The sequence below is a fragment of the Acipenser ruthenus genome, chromosome 24 (genome assembly GCF_902713425.1).
Source record: "Acipenser ruthenus chromosome 24, fAciRut3.2 maternal haplotype, whole genome shotgun sequence".
Lineage (NCBI taxonomy): Eukaryota > Metazoa > Chordata > Actinopteri > Acipenseriformes > Acipenseridae > Acipenser > Acipenser ruthenus.
The window spans coordinates 6841225-6863440 of NC_081212.1; the positions used below are offsets into that span (position 1 = coordinate 6841225).

At 41.9% G+C, this 22216-nt stretch overlaps 1 protein-coding gene across 5 annotated transcripts; it reads left to right on the forward strand.

Moving 5' to 3' along the window:
• The first annotated feature begins 799 nt into the window (after positions 1-799).
• Positions 800-19819, forward strand: LOC117429514 (E3 ubiquitin-protein ligase rififylin-like). Of its 5 annotated transcripts, none has more exons than XM_034049063.3 (7): positions 800-868; positions 9346-9533; positions 11551-11904; positions 12912-13007; positions 15292-15502; positions 16031-16054; positions 16365-19819. In XM_034049063.3, exons 2-7 carry the CDS (start codon positions 9357-9359, stop codon positions 16544-16546), a joined length of 1044 nt encoding a protein of 347 aa, XP_033904954.3. In that variant the 5' UTR covers positions 800-868; positions 9346-9356; the 3' UTR covers positions 16547-19819. The 5 variants fall into 5 exon arrangements, with proteins under 5 accessions (XP_033904954.3, XP_058854234.1, XP_033904952.3 ...); XM_058998251.1 differs by having other exon boundaries at positions 9349-9533; XM_034049061.3 differs by having other exon boundaries at positions 808-1018.
• The last annotated feature ends 2397 nt before the right edge of the window (positions 19820-22216 follow it).

The following is a 22216-nucleotide window of genomic DNA, read 5'->3' on the forward strand; positions in this document are numbered from 1 at the left end:
GCGAAGTTCATGAGCAGCACACTACTAGGCTTCCATGATATATCGGCCAAGCAGTTTTGTCATGCACTGAATTTGATTAATTTATATGTGTTAAGAAGGGTGTACTGGTCATATTTTTTAAATACTAACAACCATCTAAATGCCATTGTCCCCTCCATTACAACTATAACTATATCTATCTATCTATCTATCTATCTATCTATCTATCTATCTATCTATCTATCTATCTATCTATCCATATTATATATAATATAATATCATTACCTCCAATAATATAAATACCTCCAATGTTTTGATTCAAACACAGGCTCCCTTGAGAAAGATATGTACAACATATCGAAACGTTGGGCATCTGGCTCTTTGAGCTTATATATGTGTATATATATATATATATATATATATATATATATATATATATATATATATATATATATATATATAGATAGATAGATAGATAGATAGATAGATAGATAGATAGATAGATAGATAGATAGATAGATATAGAGAGAGATATATATACTTTCAAATGTATGTCGTGATAGTTACGGAGTTAATTTCTATAACCTGAAACTTTACCGTGCAAAATAATGTTGTCTTCCAATAAAAAGTGTCGAGACAGACCCCTAGATGTCGCTGTCTTGCACATTAGAAGATATTACGCGCGTTCCCAAAGGGCGCACTCTCGCTCGCCCGCCTATGGCTGAGAAGTGGTGTCTACGTGCGCGCTCCTATGACTGAGAAGTGGTGTCTACGTGCGCGCTCCTATGACTGGTGTCTACGTGCGCGCTCCTATGACTGAGAAGTGGTGTCTACGTGCGCGCTCCTATCGCACACAATAATGTCTCGTTGCGAGTAGCGATCGATCAGGGTGAGCGTGTCATTTGTTTCTTTGCTTCCTGTATTTTTGGTTGTCAGCTTAAACAAAGCGTCTCGTAACGCATATGTGAGTTTTAGATAACCCCGGGTCTACTTAGTTTAGATAAGCTACACTCACGCCGTTGACGATCTTCACTGGACGGTAAAAACATTGAATTGCTATTTTTCTTTTTCATATATTTGTGATTGTTTTGAATTGTCCGTACACTGTTGCTGGGAGTTCCCGGTAATGTGTTGACCCAGTCAGGTTAGTTTGACAGCTGTTCCGATGTCTGAGGGCAGGAATCTAAATGTTTTTGTTACTTTTTAGGAAGGTCAATGCTAACTTACAGTATTTCTGAAGATCTAGCTAGTAAAGTATGTGTGACACGAATTCACCAACCTGAAGCATAACGTACTTAATAAAAAGTACTGATCGAAGTGTATTTTCTATATTTGTAGATGCAATTACTAGGACCTAGTGTATACAAATACACTACCTATGTACCTCAATTGAAAATATATTGTCGTTTAACTTCAGTGATGTTTCTCTGGCACCTTTTATATCGGCATCAACAGATGGGTTAGTCTGAAAGTTACAGGTTTGGGATAGTTACTTCGACCTCTGATTAAAAGAGCAGTAGAATCTACAAGTGCAGTAAAGATTCATGACTATATGAGACTCTGCCGAGTGAGTGATGATGAACGCATTGTACCCATCAGAAATGCACGCTGTGCACGATCTCGCTAGCGCGGCTCTTTATTTCATTCAAGTGTGTATCTTCTTTAGTCTGAACGTTATTAGGCTTTTGTTATTCCATTAACGCGAGTAGTGTTTGCCTTGGCACAGTAAAGGCGTGTTTTCACACGCAGCGGCTACAACCTCAATGTCACGTTTTCAGGTTTGACGTGCTTGGGTAGAATAGTTCTATAGAAATGTTTCACGCGTATATTAAAATATAGTACAAAACTCCGCAATTCCTGTGGCTAAATCAGCTGACACCATTCCAGAATTCTTGCCAGCATTATTTCCCCACAAACCCATATTGCATATCAGCCTGTATGAATTTGTTCATGCATTTAATTAAACGGGAAGCACATTGAGCCCAAAGCCTCATTCACAATAGTGTCCTGGCAATAGAACTAATGGCAGACAGCGGTCTAGTTACACGTCATGTGTATTGGAATATATATAATCCTGGTCATTTGTCATGTGACACTGTGCAGTTGAAGAAGATGACTTATTCAGGTCTGGCATGATGGTGACTGGAGAGTGGGATATAATCAAATCTACTGTTGATTTCCATCAGCAGCTGGCACAGTTAGGGTTGTGGTTGCTGGTAGAAATCGGTCTCTCCACTGGCATCAGTTGGACCATTTTGTTCATCTTGAATTGCCCCATAATACACTAGTGTATTTGGACACAGATTATTTCAAGTCTAGGATAATTTACAAACACGCTGGCTCATGTAGAGTCTTTTATTCTTTATCCGGTGTCTACCGCAGTACTTTTACACACACTCTCAATTTAACGGAAATAAAATGATTTCCATTACAGGAGAGTAGATGTTAAAACTTCAAGCTGATTTGAACTCGGCTATCACCAAGATAAGCACCAACTAAGACGTAGCTTTACAGTAAACTAATGTGATCCATCTGCGTCTCCATCCATTTGCGTTTCTCTCCATCTGATGATGTAGATATCCTTCTGCCTGGTGTTGATGGCTGAAGTGTAATGCTGGCTCCAGGGATCAGCTTATTTTAAGATAAATCCCATCCAAGTTTCAGCATCCTCTCGTCTTGTTTTGAAATAAACACCTGCTTCTGAATGTACAGGGAAGTGCCACGTGCCACACCTCCCTGTGACACTGAAAATGAAATCTAAAACCCCTTCTGGGTTTATGAAGATATTTGCATGTGTGAGATATCTTGACAACTTCAGTTCCATGCCTAGCTTATAAGCCAATAACTGGCAGTATTTGGATAAGATAATCTATTCACTGTACAGTACTGTACTTGCACTGATCATTAATATACAAACGTGGCTCACGAGTATTGGTGCAATAAATCAGAAGCACTCCAGGAGTTTGAATATGTAACTCCCAACATTAGCTGTGAATAAATGCTCAAATAACTGCTTCTCCTAGCAGTAAGCAGGCCTTGTTGACTGTCCAGTTTACATTATGCAGCTTGACGTTTGGTAATGAATATCGGATCCAATACCAAAAAAAAACCAAAAAAACAAAGTGACTAAATGTTATTGTACAACTGTTCTAAAACAACACCTAACATTGTATTGCGTTCTAGATGTAAAATACTGTTGGAAATGACAAATAATTCTTCTCTGAGGGGCAGCTTGGGGTTTGATGCAGCAGATTTGCCTCAAACTAGGTCTCCTGGAACCAGGTTTCAAGCCAGTGTTCCTGAAAAAGTGGCTTTGTGTTCCTCAGCTTTACCCCTACAGCCTCATTAGATTTAATCAGCAGGGGGTTATGAAGTTAGACAGCTTACTTGCCAGATAACAGACTATCCGGATTTAAGAGGCTTATTATACAGTGTCAGTCACAGTGTTTCAGCTCCAGGGTGCAAAGAGTCACTCAGTGTACTGAAAACAAACCAAAGCTCAGTTAAACAGGACAAGAGAGTGCATGTAAACACTACCCCAGATAGGGGAACGAGTGCTTTAATTATGTTGCTAGGCATACGTTTGCAAACGAAACACTGACACTGTAATTATTATTAGTGTAGTAAACCAAGGGAGAGATGTACTAAGATGGGCCAGTCGCAGCGCAAACATACAGCAAATTTGCATTTTCGTTACGACAATTCGCAAAGTGCACATTTTGTTGTATGACCTGACCTGAACACCCCCTGCATGCCGTTCAGTCCCGGGCCTCTCTCAGACTGACAATTGTGCCGAAAAGGGCGATGGGTTTGTGTGAGGGTTGTGCGCCCCAAGTTAGCAGAGGAGCGCTGCCCTGTTGATTTGGACTTTGTGCAGACAGGGCCAGTGTGCTGACATTAAACGTGGTTTAACTTTTAACTAGCTGAAAACACTGCATGCACACCTCGACCTTATATGTGATTTCCTTCTTCTGCAAGATTGATTTATTTCACCACAGCACTACATTATAAGTGAACTTCCTGTGCAACAGGCATTAGGACCCCTATACATTCTGCACAGGAAGTGCTCTTCTACTGTAGTGTCAGGGCAGGGTAATGGGGTAGTCTTTGCCATACAGCTATAGTGGTGTGCAGTGTTGAAAGAGTTATAGCAGAATCGTACTTTCTCTGACAGAAGTCCATGCAGTTAGTAAGTCTGGGCTGAGTGATACTGAGACACACTAATCTGCTTTCTGTCCAGCATTCAATGGATAACGTCAGGCTATCTTTAGCCCAGGTGAATCATTATGCTCTACTGGACTCAGCAACAACAGCATTAGCTGAACAGAAGGGCAAAGTTTGCACAGAAGGTGAAATTTGCTTCATTTTACGGCAGGGTTATGATCGCCCCCTTGCGGGATAAGTGGAGGCGTGCAATGTGCAGCCCTTTTATAGTACCGCAATTAACAATCTATTAAGAACAGTCCAAGGTGCATGGGTTGAGGGGGTGTGAAAGTGCAGGTGCTCAGAGTGCTGGAACAGGTTGAGGTGGGGTGGTAGTGCAGGGGCTCAGAGTGCTGGAACAGGTTGAGGTGGGGTGGTAGTGCAGGGGCTCAGAGTGCTGGAACAGGTTGAGGTGGGGTGGTAGTGCAGGGGCTCAGAGTGCTGGAACAGGTTGAGGTGGGGTGGTAGTGCAGGGGCTCAGAGTGCTGGAACAGGTTGAGGTGGGGTGGTAGTGCAGTGGCTCAGAGTGCTGGAACAGGTTGAGGTGGGGTGGTAGTGCAGGTGCTCAGAGTGCTGGAACAGGTTGAGGTGGGGTGGTAGTGCAGGGGCTCAGAGTGCTGGAACAGGTTGAGGTGGGGTGGTAGTGCAGGGGCTCAGAGTGCTGGAACAGGTTGAGGTGGGGTGGTAGTGCAGGGGCTCTTAGAGTGCTGGAACAGGTTGAGGTGGGGTGGTAGTGCAGGGGCTCAGAGTGCTGGAACAGGTTGAGGTGGGGTGGTAGTGCAGGTGCTCAGAGTGCTGGAACAGGTTGAGGTGGGGTGGTAGTGCAGGGGCTCAGAGTGCTGGAACAGGTTGAGGTGGGGTGGTAGTGCAGGGGCTCAGAGTGCTGGAACAGGTTGAGGTGGGGTGGTAGTGCAGGGGCTCAGAGTGCTGGAACAGGTTGAGGTGGGGTGGTAGTGCAGGGGCTCAGAGTGCTGGAAGCTCATATTAAAACCTGGAATGGGTGAAACCGCTATGCAATAGGACTCTTATTTCCTTCCCTGGATTTGGAATTTAGTTGAGAGAGTGAGAGAGTGCGCAGTCATGTTCGTTTATGAGTGTTGCTGGTTCAACAACACAATCCCCTCAAGCACAAACAGTCAAAGGTTGAATCTTGCCTGTAACAAAGGCTGAACCGTCACCATGTGCCATTATTAACAGCTCTGTTAATAACAGAGATCCTGATTCAGCACTGGCACTATCGCTTCAAGGCCCTTCTTATTTAAATAGAAACCTCTCCACCTGCCTGCTACGTGGAGTACCTTCCCATCTCTGAGAGCCACTGAAGGGAAACTACAGCACAATACTGTTGTGATCCGGGGTGGGGAGGATCGGGGGGGTCGTCTTTGCCGATACCAGATGTTCTGGGAGCCCCGATGACGACAGACTCTGTAACGCAGTCTGCAAGTCAAGACAAGGCTTTGTGAGTTTGGGATGAAAAGGGGGAGGGAGCAGTTGACTGAATCAAATAGATGAGTGTCATGAAGTCACTGCTGCCCTTTAGAGTTTAAAAGGTCACGCTGGTGTTACTTTTCACCATGGCTATTTCACCACGGCTATGATGGTTAATATTGGTTGTCTCGATTTTCAAGTGGAGATCCAAAGTCATGTGATTGATACACTTACACAGTAGTGTGTAAATGTGTTCGAACACCCCATAGCTTCTGTAGTTTTGATTTATTGTGCATATGAAATCAAACCACTGGAACTGGAAATCTTGGAAATAGTCAAAGTGGTCTGATTGAATTGTCTTTTAATAGGCCACCCATGGAATGTATTTAAAATACTGTAGTAAGAGAAAAGGAACACACAGCCCCAAATGGTCAAATGCATTACACTTTTTAAAAGGTGTTTAAGATGCCCAAAGTATATACACACAATACTCCATTCGTGTTTATCCATTTTCATTTCCATTTGACTGATGTACAGTGTTTTAGGTGCCATTTTGCAGGTTAATGGGGATGCGTTATAATGTTATAATCTGAGTTTCCTTTAAGAGGCTCTATGAGAAAAGCAGTTAGTCCTTTACAAATCTCATGTCACCTCTACATGGAGCTCTGCTTTCACACGACCCAGGGATCTGGCTTCAAATGTTACTGAATCATTTTAAAACCAGGTGTGCCTCCGAGCAGCATCACCTGTAATCTGACTCTGAACTCTTCATGACTATTCAAACTGAAATTTCTGCGGGCGAGAACATCAGACAATTAGTGTGAAACGAAGTGACATTTTTGACTTTGCATGCGTTCAGCAGAAGCCTTGCTCTGATGTTAAAAACACAGGTCTTTTTGTTAGCGCTGTAGCACAGGCATGTCAGCCTGAGCCAATGGATTGGCTATGTTGACCTAAGAAGAATAGAGAGCTCTTTGTCCCTCTTTTGTCCGTTGCTTTTCAGTGCATTGTACGGGCCTGTTTTTTTATTGCAGAAGCTTCCATTGTCACTGTAGAGTTGTGCTCTGTTGTGAATGGGTTTACAGTAGCCCTGCAGCTGTGCTTGTTTGGGCAGTGTACACAAGGAGGTTCGTTTAGCCTGTCCGTGAGGCTTGTGGATCGGGTCACCCAATGAAGCTGGCACAGCCACTCGAGTGGAGAGGCTCTTGTGTTTTACTGCAGTACTAGAATGTTTTTAAAGGATTTAAAAAAGAAAACCTATTTTCTTAAGCAAAACAACTTGCAATTCCCTTATGTTTTTGGCTTTGACTCTACTGTGTCAGGGCTGGTTAAGCTAGGCTACAATGCTGGTTAGGTGTGGCAGATAAACGGTTTGGCTATGTGGGAGTCGGTAGATGCAGTCATCTGATTTTGATGACCAGTCGAGTTTAACACAGTATTCTGGGAAATGACATCATTCTCTTTGGAAAGGTAAAAGAATGGATAGATTGTTATTGTTCTAAATGAAGCTCTGCAGTTCAGTCTGTATTACATGAGAAGGGATGAGTTCTGGGATCTCAGTGTGTGTGTCTCTGTCTACCATTTCTGTGCATAAAAATACAACCTGTTCATATGACTGATCAGGTCAAATTTAAATTGAAAGTAAACTATAGTGCAACTGTTTCAAACTAAACCTTCAGATACAGGGGGCATGCAACTAGTGCACAGAGCCTGTATTGAAATGAACTGGAAGAGAAGCCATGCCTAAATGATCCACAGGTGTTGTACAGGCAGGAGGTCGTGACCTTGGAGACCACAGTGTGCTTCTAGAATAGCATCCTGGACTTTGTCTTGGAGTCTGTCCACTCTGAGGACTGTGCTCCCCTCGTACGCCCGACAGTCGCAGGTAACCCCTAATTCTACCGTGTGTACTGCTGATCTGGAACTCAGAATATGTTTGCGTCACTTCATTTTGATCACGCAAAGCGTTTGATTCAGTAAAGCGTTTTTTACATTTTATTAAATACAACATGCATTCTAATTAACTTGTTGTTCTATTAAGCAGTACCTGTAAGCACAGCCGAATTAGAGCCCCACTGTAGTGTTATGCTATGGTAGGCATTTTCCCAGTGTATCCCAGTTTATCCTCATCAAGCTACAAACGTAATAGAATAGCCCCCATTAGCGATAAGCCGGTGTGTTTTAAACCAATCTGCAAGTCTCCAGTCTCCCGGCTGGTGACTCTTTAATCTTTCTCTGCAAATAACCCTAATGGGACTCTCAAGGGTATGAGTTTATCCCATTACAGTCTCAGTAGCCAGGGGTTTGATAGCAGGCAAGGGTTTAGTATGACAGGCTGCAGGAAAACACTTGAGAGAAGAGCAATGAAACAAGTGTAACGCTGTGAAGCCGGCAAGAACCGCCTTTGATACAAGTTTGTCTGATTGTAGAAACAAGCTGCCAAACCTGTGGCTGTGAAGGGCGTCCCTGCGAACCAGAGGAACGAGCTCTCATAGCATGTTGAAGCCGACACCCTGGGATCCTTCAAGAAGCTGCTTGATGAGATTCTGGGATCAATAAGCTACTAACAACCAAACGAGCAAGATGGGCCGAACGGCCTCCTCTCGTTTGTAAACTTTCTTATGTCTATTTCCTGCTGCTTTGTAAATATTTTCAACAAAATGTACTGTGCTGTTCTGTACCGCCTGCAAAAAAATCTTTTTTAGGAAAGCATGCAGAGTCCCAAAATATGTTACATTTTATACAAAAATATAATTCCTTGGTATCATCTGGGTTATTGTCACTATACTTTCCCCTGCTTCTGCCTGCAGCAGCTGGAGGTTATTGATATTGACACAGGGCAGAAGAGTTATTGTTGAGTAGATTATTGCTAGTTTTATCTCGCTTCTCTTGTTTTTCCTGTCTAGCTGTGAAAGCAGGAGAAGATCCAACACATAAATAAAACACATTTAGTGACCCTTGGGCTGTATTAAAAAAACAGAGCATGCCAGGAAATTACTTGAAGCCTTGTGCAATTACTGGCACAACTACATTTTTCTGTTAGTTCTAAACAAAATATATACACCACGAAACATCCTTCTGAAAGTAGAACTAAAATTAATAATCTGCAAGCAAGAGATGGACGGTTGTGTTTTATTTAAAAAGAAGTATTGATAAACGTGTGGTTTCTCCTGCATCCAGAGCATCACATTGTGTGCTTTCCAGATACAAATGAATAAAACATGCAAATGAAGCACAGGTATTTGTGATCGTCACTTTGATCATCTGGTGAAGACCTAATCACAAAGTACATTCAGGATTGTACCTCTATTTAAAGAGTCGCTTGTCCAAGTGGAATGAAATTTGGTTAGGATATTGTCTGGCACAAGTTATTGAGAGTATCACAAAGGAGATGCATCATGCATGCCTGCCTTGCAGTACCCATACATGCACACTTACATTGTTCCTTGCATCTATACTAACAATAGTCAATTGACTGGTGTGGATCAGCAGTCTGGTTTTGTGAGTGTGGAGCGAGGGGGGTTGGATCAGCAGGCTGGTTTTGTGAGTGCGGAGCGAGGGGGGTTGGATCAGCAGGCTGGTTTTGTGGGTGCGGAGCGAGGGGGGTGTGGATCAGCAGTCTGGTTTTGTGGGTGTGGAGCGAGAGGGGTGTGGATCAGCAGTCTGGTTTTGTGGGTGCGGAGCGAGGGGGTGTGGCTCTCGCTCCTCTAACACTGTTCCGCTCTTGTTTTTCAGCAGGCTCCTCGATGTGGGCCTCCTGCTGTAACTGGCTGTGTCTGGACGCACAGCCCGTGGAGGAGGAAAGGGGGCGCAGCCAGCGGCAGGCCTACACCAACTCGGGGTTCAGAGCCTCGCCCCCACGCCCCACTCCGGAGCACACCTGCAAGGCCTGCGGGAGCCACTTCAGCACCAGCTCCAGGAAGGTAGGCTTTGTCCATGTGAAGAGTTTCATCAGTAAGCAGTAAATTGACCAGTTATTGAAATTTGCACTCATGCAGGATTGCATAAAAAGTTGCCCTCAGTTTGTGTTGTGTAACTGGCTCCACAGCTTTGTGCTGCAGGTCCCTGAGCAGTATGGGGGGGTTACACTTCTGGTCTGTCTGATTGTGGAAACACGTTGTTAATTGATTGTGGTTGTTAAGGGCGTCCCTGTGAACCTGAAGAATGAGATCTCATATTTCCTTCTGCTTTGTAAATGTACTGTACTGTACCGCCTGCAAAAATATGTATTTTTAGAAAGCATGCAGAATCCCAAAATTATGCTACATATTATATAAAAATATAGATTTCTTGGTATCATTTGGGTTACACATCTGGGTTATTGTCACTACTTTTCCATTCCCTTCTGTGCACTCCTTGTTCGCTATCCAGTTTGTTTACGGTAGGTGGTTTCAGCTGCTGGTGTACAATGCTGTTTGTCAGTCTGTGTCACGCTGTGGACTAAGCTGGCATGTCCCTGCCTCTACCTGCAGCAGCAGGAGGTTATTGATATCTGGAATACAAGGCAATAAATGTGAAAATGGTTTTAAAAAGATTTTATCTTTTAAAAAAAAAAGTAGTTATAATGCAGGTAATTGGGATGGCGCTAGAATACAGGAAAGTTATTTATAGGTCTTTTACTTTCATGTATTATTTCCCTATATCTTCTATATTACTATATTAGAGAAGCACTCTGTGGAATTCTTTGCCTGGGCATGTGCCAGCCAAGCACTGTTTGTTTCTGAAAGGTTGGCAAAGTACCCTGTATATCTAACCAGGAAACTGAGTGTTGTGAGTCATAGTTATAGTTTGTGTACAGAGCAAGAACACAAAGAGCAAACAAAGAAAAAACAAGGGCGTCCGACAAAACAGCACTCTTAATACACCAAATAATATATATATATATATATATAACTTCCCAACATTTCGATATGTTTACATACCTTTGTCAAGGGGAAGTGTGTTTGAAAGCAAACAGTGGAGGTATAGGCTTGGCATGCAGGGTTGCCAGATGCTACTCATAAAATCCTCATAAAATGTATTTCTTATGTTTGATTGGTGATTCTGTCTGCGTTTGTATAATGTAGTACCCGTCTCACCTACATATTTAATTTTATTATATTTTTGGCAAAATATACCATATACAAGGTTGCTAGTTTTGCATGAGGGATTTTTGAAGTATTTATTTTCTCTATTTGGGATTTCAATTTTATCTTTACAAATATATTTGCATACCTTACATGTGCATATATTAATAAATTAATTATATATATATGTCAGTGGAGGGGGTGGGAAATCAAGAGAACTATTAGAATGTTGTTTTGTTGTGACATTCGAAAGCAAACATTTCAATAGAACAATGGAAAGGAATCACTGTTATCGTGGCACACTGGGTGCATTCTGTGCTCTTCATTTTCCCTGGCAGTAAAAAAGTGAAATGCTTTCAATAAATAAAGGACTCTCTCATTGAACCATTCTATTGTGTGTGCGTTTAGGCTTCTAAGATGAATTATTGATGCCGGGTAGCTGAGGGGCACAGAGATATTAGACAGGCATGCGTCAAACACAAAACATAAATTACATGAGCCACAAAGAGCTGGGACTGCAGATCAAATGCAAACAAGAAGTTCAACGAGAATATCCTACACATCGCCCTTGCACTGAGCTCCCACACTCATAGTTAATAGTTCAGGGTGGGGCTGGTGTGTATAAAAGCTGACTTCTTCACTCTCATTTCTATTAGAGGATTTTTCATTTAAGACTTGACACAAAGTTAGGTTATGTCAAATCAAGATTTAAAATGATTTAATCAAAGTGAGAAATCACCCGAACGCATTTTGCATAGATTATAAAAGATGAACAAGCAAATAAACCAGGCAAAACAATTTTGAACCTTCCCCTTCCATGTTTGTAGTCCTGCCAGCTGATTTGTTTTCTCTCTCTGTCTCCCCCTGCTGGCAGCACGTGTGCATGGACTGTAAGAAGAGTTTCTGTGGCAGCTGCTCGGTGCAGCCTGCCCTGAGTCCCCGCATGTGCCTCAGCTGCCAGCGGTGCTGTGGCACAGCGTTCTTGCGCACCGAGCTCATGAAGCTCAAGGTGAAGGAGCTGCGAGACTACCTGCACCTGCACGAGGTCTCCACAGAGCTGTGCCGCGAGAAGGAGGACCTGGTGGAGCTGGTCCTGGGGCAGCACACTCCTCCCGCCAGCCAGGGGCCCAACCCCCCTGCCACCGGGGCCACGCAGGCCACCTCCCAGGGGGGCCCCTCCCCTCACACAGAACCTGCTGCGGAGCCACTCGCTGAGGAAGGCCAGCAGGTAGGCTGCCCCCTTTCTTCTCCTACTGTGTTCATGAAATGTTACCTCGTGCATAGTTATACCCAAGGGAGGAATGCTGTGTGCCATACTAACCGTTTTCTGTACTGCAATTCATTATCCTGTGACCCGAGTATCCTAATGCGGGGCTGTGTAGTGGTGTCGGTAATTATGTCTGCGGTTTTTCAATAAAAAAAACTAAACAAATACAAAAGTGCCTTTAAGAATGCAGACTTTAAATTTATTGGACTATATTGTGGTTACCTAAGATATTTAGGTTTGCATGTGTGTCTGTCTCTCTCTCTGTCTTTTGTCTATAATTCTGTTCACGTCTAAGCAAACCTGATATATGTCAGTTTTGGGTGGTACAGAAAATAAAATCCCTTTCCATGACCTGGTAATGTGTAAACCAACGTGTCCCAAGACCTGCCAAGATAAATGTGTTCATCGTTATTCAGAAAAATACCCTTTCCCTGGTGTAGCAGAATCTAGCAAGTCTTCCGCTTGTTTGGGGAGGGATAGCCTTTCTATTTGATGTACTTACTTTGTTCACATTAGTTCCATTCTCTCCGCTTGCCTGCTTGCTTGCCCTGTCATGTATGTTTGTCTAGATCGGTTATATGCATTACACACTATATATACATTATCAAATACAAACTTCTTCCATGGTAGACCCTGTAGCCTCATTTTATTTCATGATATTTATTTCATCATAAACGGATTGCCCCAGTATCTCTGTATATTACTCTACTCCTAACCTATCTGTGTCTCTCACAGTCCTCTTCTGTATTGTAGTTTTTTGCATGATAAAAGGTTATGTTACTGTGTATTCATTTCCACCTGTGGGACTGACTTGCACGGTCCTGCTTGCTAGAGTCTGCTGAATATTTTATGAGCAGAGCAGGGATCACGTTCTCATCCGTTCTGATACAGTGACTTGATCCGCACTAGCGTGTGAGCTGCACCCAGGGTGCTTGTTAACTCACTGTCGGTGTTGAATGTCACTGTAGAACCTGGCTGCAGCGATTCCCCCCAGCCAAGAGGGGGAGACACCTGCCTCTGGGAGTGGCGCAGAGGCCCAGGAGCAGGAGGAGGGGGAGACACAGGTAGGGCAGGGCAGAGAGTTTGCTCCTCCAGCACTTTTTTCCCAGTAGCTCGATCACATGACACCCACAAGCTTTCATCTGTACTTTTATAATTCAGAATAATTCTTAGGCAGCATCCATGTCAACGGCTGTGTCTTCAAACATCTGTGTACTGAAATATAGTTCTTGTCTGCGATGTCTCACTGATTTGTGAGCCCGGTTCCACATTCACAAAAAGCAATAAGCACACCTTGTTCTGTCATCACTAAATTACAGTGGATTTTAACCAAGTCTCATAACCCTGGAACATCCTGGCCTAAGACTGCTGCATAGGGTTCTCCACGACGTCTCTGTCAGTAAATACAGTGAGAACCTAAAGCAAAAATGAGTCTATAACATTCTCTGTAACAGTGGTTCCCAAGCTTGGTCCTCTGTGTCTTCTTAAACAGTTAACTGTGAAACTGTAGAAGTAACTTGAAATCTGCAACTTGTTAGGAGCTGAGAACAATTAAAAAGGTCTAACTAAGCAAATTGTTAGTTCAGTTAAGGGTTTAGTTAAGTAATTGAGAGCTCTGTTGGAATGAAATCCAGCAGACACAGGGGGTCCCCGAGCACTGGTCTATAATATCAGAAATGACCCTAAAATTTTAAGCTGTACGGTGTGTTTAATATAGGAACAGGGATCTTACACAGTGTGTGTTTACCCCTTCCCTTTGATGCTTGCTGGACACATTGAAAACATGCTTGCTTTTACAGCAATGCAGTCTCTTTGTTTAGGGAATGTACAATGTTACACAATGCAACCATAAATTATAATGATAAAAAAATTGCAGCATATTGTCTTATAAACGAAGACCCTGAATAGCACTGCCTTTGTTAACGCTGGCCCCCATGCAGAGTGCTAATGATGGGTGTGAAACCAGTCAGGAAAGTTTTTCATTTATTCAGCAATATGCTGTCTGGCCACTGTCTAGACCACTTCAGTAAATCCCAGGTGTTCTAGACCTAATGGGGCCAAGGAGCTGCTATGTACAGCTATTGCTAAAAGTTTAGCATCCCCCTATAGAATGAACTCATTTTGCTCCCTAAAGTCGAATGAAACCTGCTGAATAATGTTACATTAACATATTGAATTACATGGCGCTTTGTAGTTTTCCATATATTTAACAAAAAACTGACAAATGTGACATTTCGAAATCTAACACGAAATACTATACGACAATTATGCCTTCTGGTAGACTCTTGCGATCTAATTTTGTAGTTTTTTGATAAAAGATCTAAATTAAGTTCAAAAAGTTGTGGAAACGTGCAGTTTAGTTTTTCTGTGCCAGACTTTGCAGAGTCTTTAGTGAGCCTGGCTCTGTGTCTCCAAGCTTTCACACTGGGGTCCCTCTTGCCTGAAGATCTTTCCTAACAGTGCTTCCTCTCGCTGCCTCCCGCTGTGCTGTAAGCAAAATTATTTAGAAACACAGATGCTATTATTTGGGTCAATAATCAACATGTGGATTTCTACCAAGGCTTGAACATCACGTGAATGATCATTCTGTGTAAGTGATAGAAGTCCCTCTCAACCACAATCCTGTTTTTTTATTGCTGTTTCAACAGTAGCTGTGGTTTCAGTTGTTCAGACAGCAAAATTGAGGTCAAAAATCTGAGCGACAGGCAGTGTAATGACTGTGCTCATACTGCTCGCCCCATGGTTTCTCTGAATTTTAATAATATTACAGAAAAAAACCAGACAGACAGACAGATGTTTGATAAAGGAGGTGATTTCTGCACATGCTGCTGAGTGTTCTGGGACCTGGTTCTGCAGGGTTACTTGGTGTCAATGCATCACAGCACAGTAACTGTCCCTTTGGACCGCATTTGTTTTATTTTAAGTTGTCTTGTGGACGACACACGGACAGCATGTTTAAAGAGAAAACCGCTTCAAATGACACTTCATTGGGTGTGGTGCTTTCTTATGATTTCTGAAATCATTTGGTAGCTTTCTCCCCTACACTTAGCTGTACAGCTTTTATCAAAAGTTAATACCAATTTTGTAGTTTCCTTACTCCGGGATGTACAAAAAAATTAAGGCTTTGTACAAAATATTATTGAATCCTCTTTCCATAAACCAATAAAGGTGATACTCTTCGTAAGTGCCTTCTTCTAGTGCACAAAACATAAATCTGTGTAAAGTTTTAGCTTAGAATTTGATTGAGGGTTTTGAAGTTCTGGATCATAAGTAAATGTCTGTGTTGAGCCAGTTTGAAAGTGACCCGGGTGTTGCGCACTCGCCTCTCATTGCTCCCCCCTTTCCCAGTCCTCAGATACGGAGGAGCCCCTCCCCCCGGGCCGCCGCGCCTCGCTGTCCGATCTCAAGGAGCTGGAGGACATCGACGCTCTCACCGTGAGGCAGCTCAAGGAGATTCTGGCACGCAACTTCGTCAACTACAAGGGCTGCTGTGAGAAATGGGAGCTCATGGAAAGAGTGACCAGGCTTTACAATGAGCAGAAGGAGCTGCAGGACTTGGGTAAGTGTAAGACACAGAGCCATCGTCGAACTGTAACAAAAACAAAAGGCAGGCATGTATGCAGTCGTGTGTAAATGTATTAGAACGCCTCAAGATGTGTCATTTATATCCTTTATATACCTGCCTGCATGAAAACCTCTGGGTGTGAGAATTTCAATTTCCACTCAGTAATCGGTGATAGAGGAACAATAGGCACTTGTGTGTGAAAATGTTAGACCACTTTGTGCTTTAATTTGGCATCTAGGAGGCTGTGTGGTCCAGTGGTTAAAGAAAAGGGCTTGTAACCAGGAGGTCCCCGGTTTAAAACCCGGCTCACTCACTGACTCATTGTGTGACTCTGAGCAAGTCACTTAACCTCCTTGTGCTCTGTCTTTTGGGTGAGACGTAGTTGTAAGTGACTCTGCAGCTGATGCATAGTTCACACATCCTAGTCTCTGTAAGTCACCTTGGATAAAGGTGTCTGCTAAATAAATGATAAACAATTATTAATTTGGTATTTTCTTTCTGTTTGGTTTGTTTTATTTTCAGTTGCAAGTAATGGAGCTAACCGAGGTAAGGTGTATTTGCTTACGATTGTAAGTCGCCCTGGATAAGGGCGTCTGCTAAGAAATAAATAATAATAATAATAATAATTCAGTTGTATTTCTTTGAACACCACAGATTTATTAGTTTTTATTTGTATTTAAATTAACAAAATCATTTATTGTAATTTTAATATTAGTTTGTTAAAATCAAATAAATATTGCATTAAATAATTCAAATTGTATTACTTGTTTAGGCGTGCATCCTCAGCAGGGATACCCTGTGTCAGTAACTCTTTGTGAAACAGTGCCTAACACTAATTTCCCTTCCCCTTCCCCAGACACAGCTGCCCCCCCTGGCTCGGAGGAGAACCTGTGTAAAATCTGCATGGACAGTCCCATAGACTGCGTCCTCCTGGAGTGTGGACACATGGTCACCTGCACCAAGTGTGGGAAGCGCATGAGCGAGTGCCCCATCTGCAGGCAGTACGTGGTCAGAGCTGTGCATGTCTTCAAGTCCTGATAGTCACAGGACAGCCGTGTCAGGACAGCCTTAAAGGAACCAGGCACACCATCTCTCTGTCTATCTATCTATCTATCTATCTATCTATCTATCTATCTATCTATCTATCTATCTTTGAAAACCAAAGGTTTCTCTTCTTTTACAACTGCTCCCATTGGAAAAGCACTGGGACTTGGAGAGAGTCTCCCTGTGATGCTTCATATCAGCAGGGACTGAAACTGCGATTCAGATCTCTGAATAATCCTTCTTCACGCCCCCAGTCTCACGTTTTAATGGAAGAGGAAACTCCCAGGCTGAAGTTGCAATCCACAATATCTTCATGGTTTTTTTTATTTATTTATTTATTTTTAGCTGAAAAGACACGTGTTCTCCCTGTCTTCCCTTGGTAGGGGAAGCCCAGGATCAGTTTGATTTCAGGAGGAGAACTTTTGCAATAATGAGTGTTTTTTTTTATAATTTTAAAGACCAGTTTTTGGTTAGGCTACGCAGGTATAACACAGAGGCTATCCTTTATTTTCTCTGTGTTACATCCTTCAGTCAGGCATGGGATCTACCAGCTGGCCTAAGCCTGAAACATGTGCCTCGTCAAAGGCTCTTCAACATCACTAGCAGAGCTTTTACCATGTCCTAATTCAGTATCAGTAAAAGGGAACATGATCGCTGAGGCCAGTCATCCCCTTAAACTCCACATTAGAATCCAATGATGGTTAGACATTTCTTTTTCCTTTTTAGTTTATTTGTATTCGTTATTTAAAGCAGTAGTCATGGCTTGTCGTGGTCACAATATATTCTGACTGCTATTCAGAGGGTGGTTTTAAAAAGATTTTGCTGAATGCTGGATCAAATACTAACCTGAGCATTTTACAGTGTTTACATGCTTAAGCACATAGTCTAACAGAATGTATTGCATACAGTGTGCCTTATAGCATGGAGATCGCTGACTGTGTTGATGTGTTACTCGCTGAGTTTGGGCGTTTCTGTGACACAGTACAGTAGAGATTAAACTACAGAGGTCATACAGGAACAAAGCTCTCTCAGTGAGGAAGAACTACATACCGTTCCTGCGTATCAGCAAATACATCTAGATCATCTTGAATATTTAAAGCCAGACTGGTTTCTTACTCACTCAGGATACAACTCAAGAACTTTGTGTTCAAGTGTTTTATTTTGTTTTTATTTGTTTGTTTTGTATCTTTTTTTAAGAGAATGCTTCAAGTTAATAAACTACTGAACAGTGCTTCAGCTGTGCTTGCTTAGCAGGATTGGAATTTAAGGACATACCTAAACCAGTTGGTATGTGCCCTTACTGGTTTCAGGGAACCAATCGGTGCCTATTTCTTAGCCATGTCATTTAGGGTCCTGGCAATTCCGATGCAGTTAAAGGGGAAGCTTTAGATATCTTTTATAATAAAATCCTCCTTCTAGTAAATTTAATCTCTACTAAATTTTGCATTTTGCAACACTAAGCTGTAAATGCTCAATAGTGAAAATGAATTTGGTTGTGTAGTTACAAATGTTTCGATATTTTTTTTAATTCCCTTTCCAACCCAGCATCCTCTGTAGAGACTCCCCAGTTTTCCTCATCGCTGTCTCTGAATTGCATATGGATCCGTCGGTTTTTCGTAATTCAGCAATTACAATGCTCGCTGTGGTGAAGTTGGCTGTTATTAAACCAGGATGCCGAATGTAATACAGATTGTGGCTGCAGTTCTCTGTATGCAGTGAGGTGGAGAGGAAACTCGACAGATGACACAAATTAGCTGCAATGGCTCAAATATATCATTTCATTTAGCAATGCTTTGCTAATTCATGGGAGACATTATAATATGGCAATTTAGGCTTGTGGCTGCATGGTTGGTGCAGACTGGGGCAGGAAATCCTGAACACATGGTGTTGAGTTGAGGTGGGCTGGACCCCCATGTGCCTCACAATACAAATCTGGACTATCTTGCGTAGATAGTTTTATTGTATTTTCATAGCAGAGGCTATTGGCTTCACGTAAGCTGCCTTCAAAGTAAATGCCCTGATGCTCGTATGTGTGGAGCGATCCAGCTTTTGTATTTTAAACTATTTTTCTTATATGAGGGTGTATGAAAATTCGAATGCTAAAAAATCATCTGCAAACAATTTCATTTTGAGATGTATTCGTTAAGAAAGAATATTGATTTATGAGATGTAAATGCTGACTTTGAGGAGTGTATATAATGTATATAGGGGGACACAGCACACACATGACTGGTGTTTGCGAACGTCATCCAGTTAACCATGTTATTGAAAGGTTACACTGGAGCTGATAGGGAGTGTGTTCAGCCTGCAGTACCAATAATGCACAGATGTGGAGGTACTCCACTCGGGGAACCTGCAAGTTAATCCACCTTTACTTCTGCATACTTGTCTATCAGTAAAAATTCAGTCAGCAAAACGTTCAGTGGATGGGTTGTTTCTGATGTTAAAAATCTCCACCATCTAATTACTGCTGGGGTGATAACACCATTTTCATTTTCTGTTTATTTTATGTACAGATATTCATATAAAATACATGAAATCCAACACTCCGTAGTATTTCATTTCTTTAGGAACAGCAGCCTATGCTATATATGTTAACGTATGCTGTGTGGGGACTCGCTGCGGAGAGGAGAAAAAAGATAATTGGACATTCCAAACTGGGGAGAAAAATAAATACAAATAATAATTGGTCACTCAAAAAGAAAAATAATAATAATAATGTGCATAATAATGAAGTGCTAATTGAATATCTGCTTGTATCTAGAAATGCAGTGGTGTTTCTGCATGTGGCCGTGCTTTTCTTTGTATTCCTGTGTTGCAGGGAAGTGGAGTAAGCCTCCCCAATCCTTTGAAGGGATAATGCTTGTGAATTGAAGAAGCATGTGTACATCAAGTCTGATTAATTAATGAAAAAGGATGAGTGTCGGGCTCTATCTGATCCACAACAGGAACAATGCGTACAGCTATTTGGCTAATGCCTTCCTCTGTGTGTTTACATTGCATTATCTGTAATGTCTATATACATTTTACCAAGGAATTTCTCCCATGCTTGGATGTGGGTTGGCTGTTGTGAAATTGGGGACAGACAGGTTTGTCAATTTGTTCCAGTGGCTCTCAATAGTAAGTCTCTTCACCACTACACAAGTCTATGAAAGAGAAACTCTCTGCAAAACTACAGAGCAGGAACTGTTGAAACTATCCAGGGGCAGTCTTTCTGTAAACGTACTCTGTGCTGAAAGCATTAAAGCAAGTTTTATTTGTACATTTGTTTTAAATGTACTGACCGCACAAAATGAGAAATGATTCTCTCTTGAATGTAATAAAACAAGCTTTAATAGCTCTGAAGGGTAAACGATTAGGATACAAAGTGAACCTTTTTAAAAAAGCATTTTAGGAGATGATTTGTGAGGACTCATTTTGATGGAGCCCAGGCCTTTTATTTGCCTCATGGGTAACACTGGAAATTTCCAAATGGAAAATTTGGGAAAATGTGTTTTTTTTAACTTGAAAGCTCAGCTGTGATTCCAAAATGTTTTGGTTTTTTTGTAGGATTTTGTAAGACGTGTAGAATAAACCTGATTAATGTTATTGTTTTGTCTAGATATTGCACTGCCATAGCCAGACTGACACATTGATATGCACGTGTGGATTGGTGATGTGATGTGTATATGACGGTATATGTAAAGTCTGGCTCTGGAGTTCAGCCTGTATTCTGCATTGTGCTTTTGTATTTGGGATCTTAATAGACTTTTACTGGGTTATCATGGGGATGGTCGTGTATATAGTTATTGGTTTCTACTGCTGTTGCAAAGGTTAAAGGCGGTGTGAATGGAGCTTGCCGTCTCTTTGTTAAACACTAGCACTAACAAACTAATAGAGCATTGTTCTAGCACTGCTAATTACAGGAAGAAATCAGTTCATTATTATGGGGCAAGTGAAGAAAAAAATAAGAACAAACTGTCAACTCGTGTAGACTTTTCTTGTACATATATTTTGGTTGTGCTTTTATAAAAAAGAAAAAAAAAGTTTGATTCAGAAAACTATTTGTCGGCGTCATATTTCCAGCGAAAGTAATACAAATAAATACTGTTCTTTTTAAAGAGTTTTTAATTCTGTGACATGCCAAACAGAACCAATGCATGTTTAACCCCCTTTCTCCTTCATAAGCTGTCCTATCACCAGGGACAGGGTCTATAGGAGAGCTCCCTGCATACATACAAATGTGTTACATATTCTTATGTATCAATTAAATCGCTAACTTGAATGGCTCCTAATTGTGCCGTATACTCTGCAATACAACATTTACTGTTGGTCTTTAAAATATAAGTCTAATTGTGAGTTTCTTGAAATGGCTGCAGAAATGACAGGATTTACAGGGTATCTAGAGAATTGAAGCATCAGACATTTCAAGGTTTTAAGGTTTTTTTCATAAAAGCCGATGCAGACCAGAGAGTGCGATGAACACAAGGGTTCTGGGAAATCCAGAGCAGAAGGGAAGAAATGCCTGTTCCAGATATTGATTTCTTTAATAGCTTGTGAGAGTCGTAGGAAAGCTATTGTGGTCAAGAACACAACAGACTGCGAGACACTTTGGCGGTGCTTCTGGAACTGAAAGAACACTAGTTTGAGTTGTGTTGTGTGCACCTGCAGCATCAGAACCAAACTGGACACGAGGCTGCAACTGTAGAGCTGCTCAGTCCTCCGTGTTGGTTCGGTCATTTCAATTTTCAACTGTCCAGTATGAAACACACACAACTGAAGCTAATGATAGTAGAAAGAAAAAGAGATTTTAATGTCAAAGACGACCCCTGGTGGAATAAAAGGGTATTTCAAGAAAAGTAGTGGTAAGCAATTGGATTTCTGGATAAACCAGAAAGAATTCCATAACAAGACACAGGCTGAATGCAGGGATAGCCAGTATTAATCTGTTTCCACAGTAACCCACGGCAAATGAATAAAGTAGATTGCCCGTTGATCTTCAGTCCTCCTAAATCAGTACCTGGTTTGTAGCCGTGAGGGTGACATTAACTCTAAAACATAGAACTTCGGATAAAGTTTTGTTGAGTACATTTGTTTATTTATTTTATAAACAGGAATTGCATTGATTTACAGTCCCTGGTGCTTAGTAACACAGAAAGTTGCATGTACATTTAAAAAATGAATAATAATTATACTGAATTGATTAATAGAGACCCTTTATCCCAGCTTACCCTACCCTATGCAATTCATTCTCTGTACACTTGAAGACAAGTATATCCCTATGCAATTCATTCTCTATACACTTGAAGACAAGTATATCCCTATGCAATTCATTCTCTATACACTTGAAGACAAGTATATCCCTATGCAATTCATTCTCTATACACTTGAAGACGTGTTTGTTTTATGCCCAGTACTTCCGTCACTTCTGTGTTAAGGATGCTGGCTCTGGCTCTGAGGCACGCTTGCCCGTGTGTGGCTGGGTGAGGATGAGCGGCAGTGTGTTGCATCCTCTCTCATGCCAGCAGGTGTCCAGGAGCGGGTACACCTTGCCCTGCAGCTCGGTCTGGAAGCTGTAGATGAAGCTCAGCTCCTGGGGGCTGTCTGCATTATAAAAGGTGAGCTCTTCCTTCTCGTAGTCCAGGAAGACTCCGATCTTGGCGGGCCGCGACGCCAGGGGCAGGG

Coding starts and splice junctions, on each gene's coding strand:
- LOC117429514 (XM_034049063.3), top strand. CDS start 9,357: ATGTGGGCCTCCTGCTGTAACTGGCTGTGTCTGGACGCACAGCCCGTG. Junction 9,534..11,550: donor TCAGCACCAGCTCCAGGAAG/GTAGGCTTTGTC, acceptor CCCTGCTGGCAG/CACGTGTGCATGGACTGTAA. Junction 13,008..15,291: donor AGGAGGAGGGGGAGACACAG/GTAGGGCAGGGC, acceptor CCCCTTTCCCAG/TCCTCAGATACGGAGGAGCC.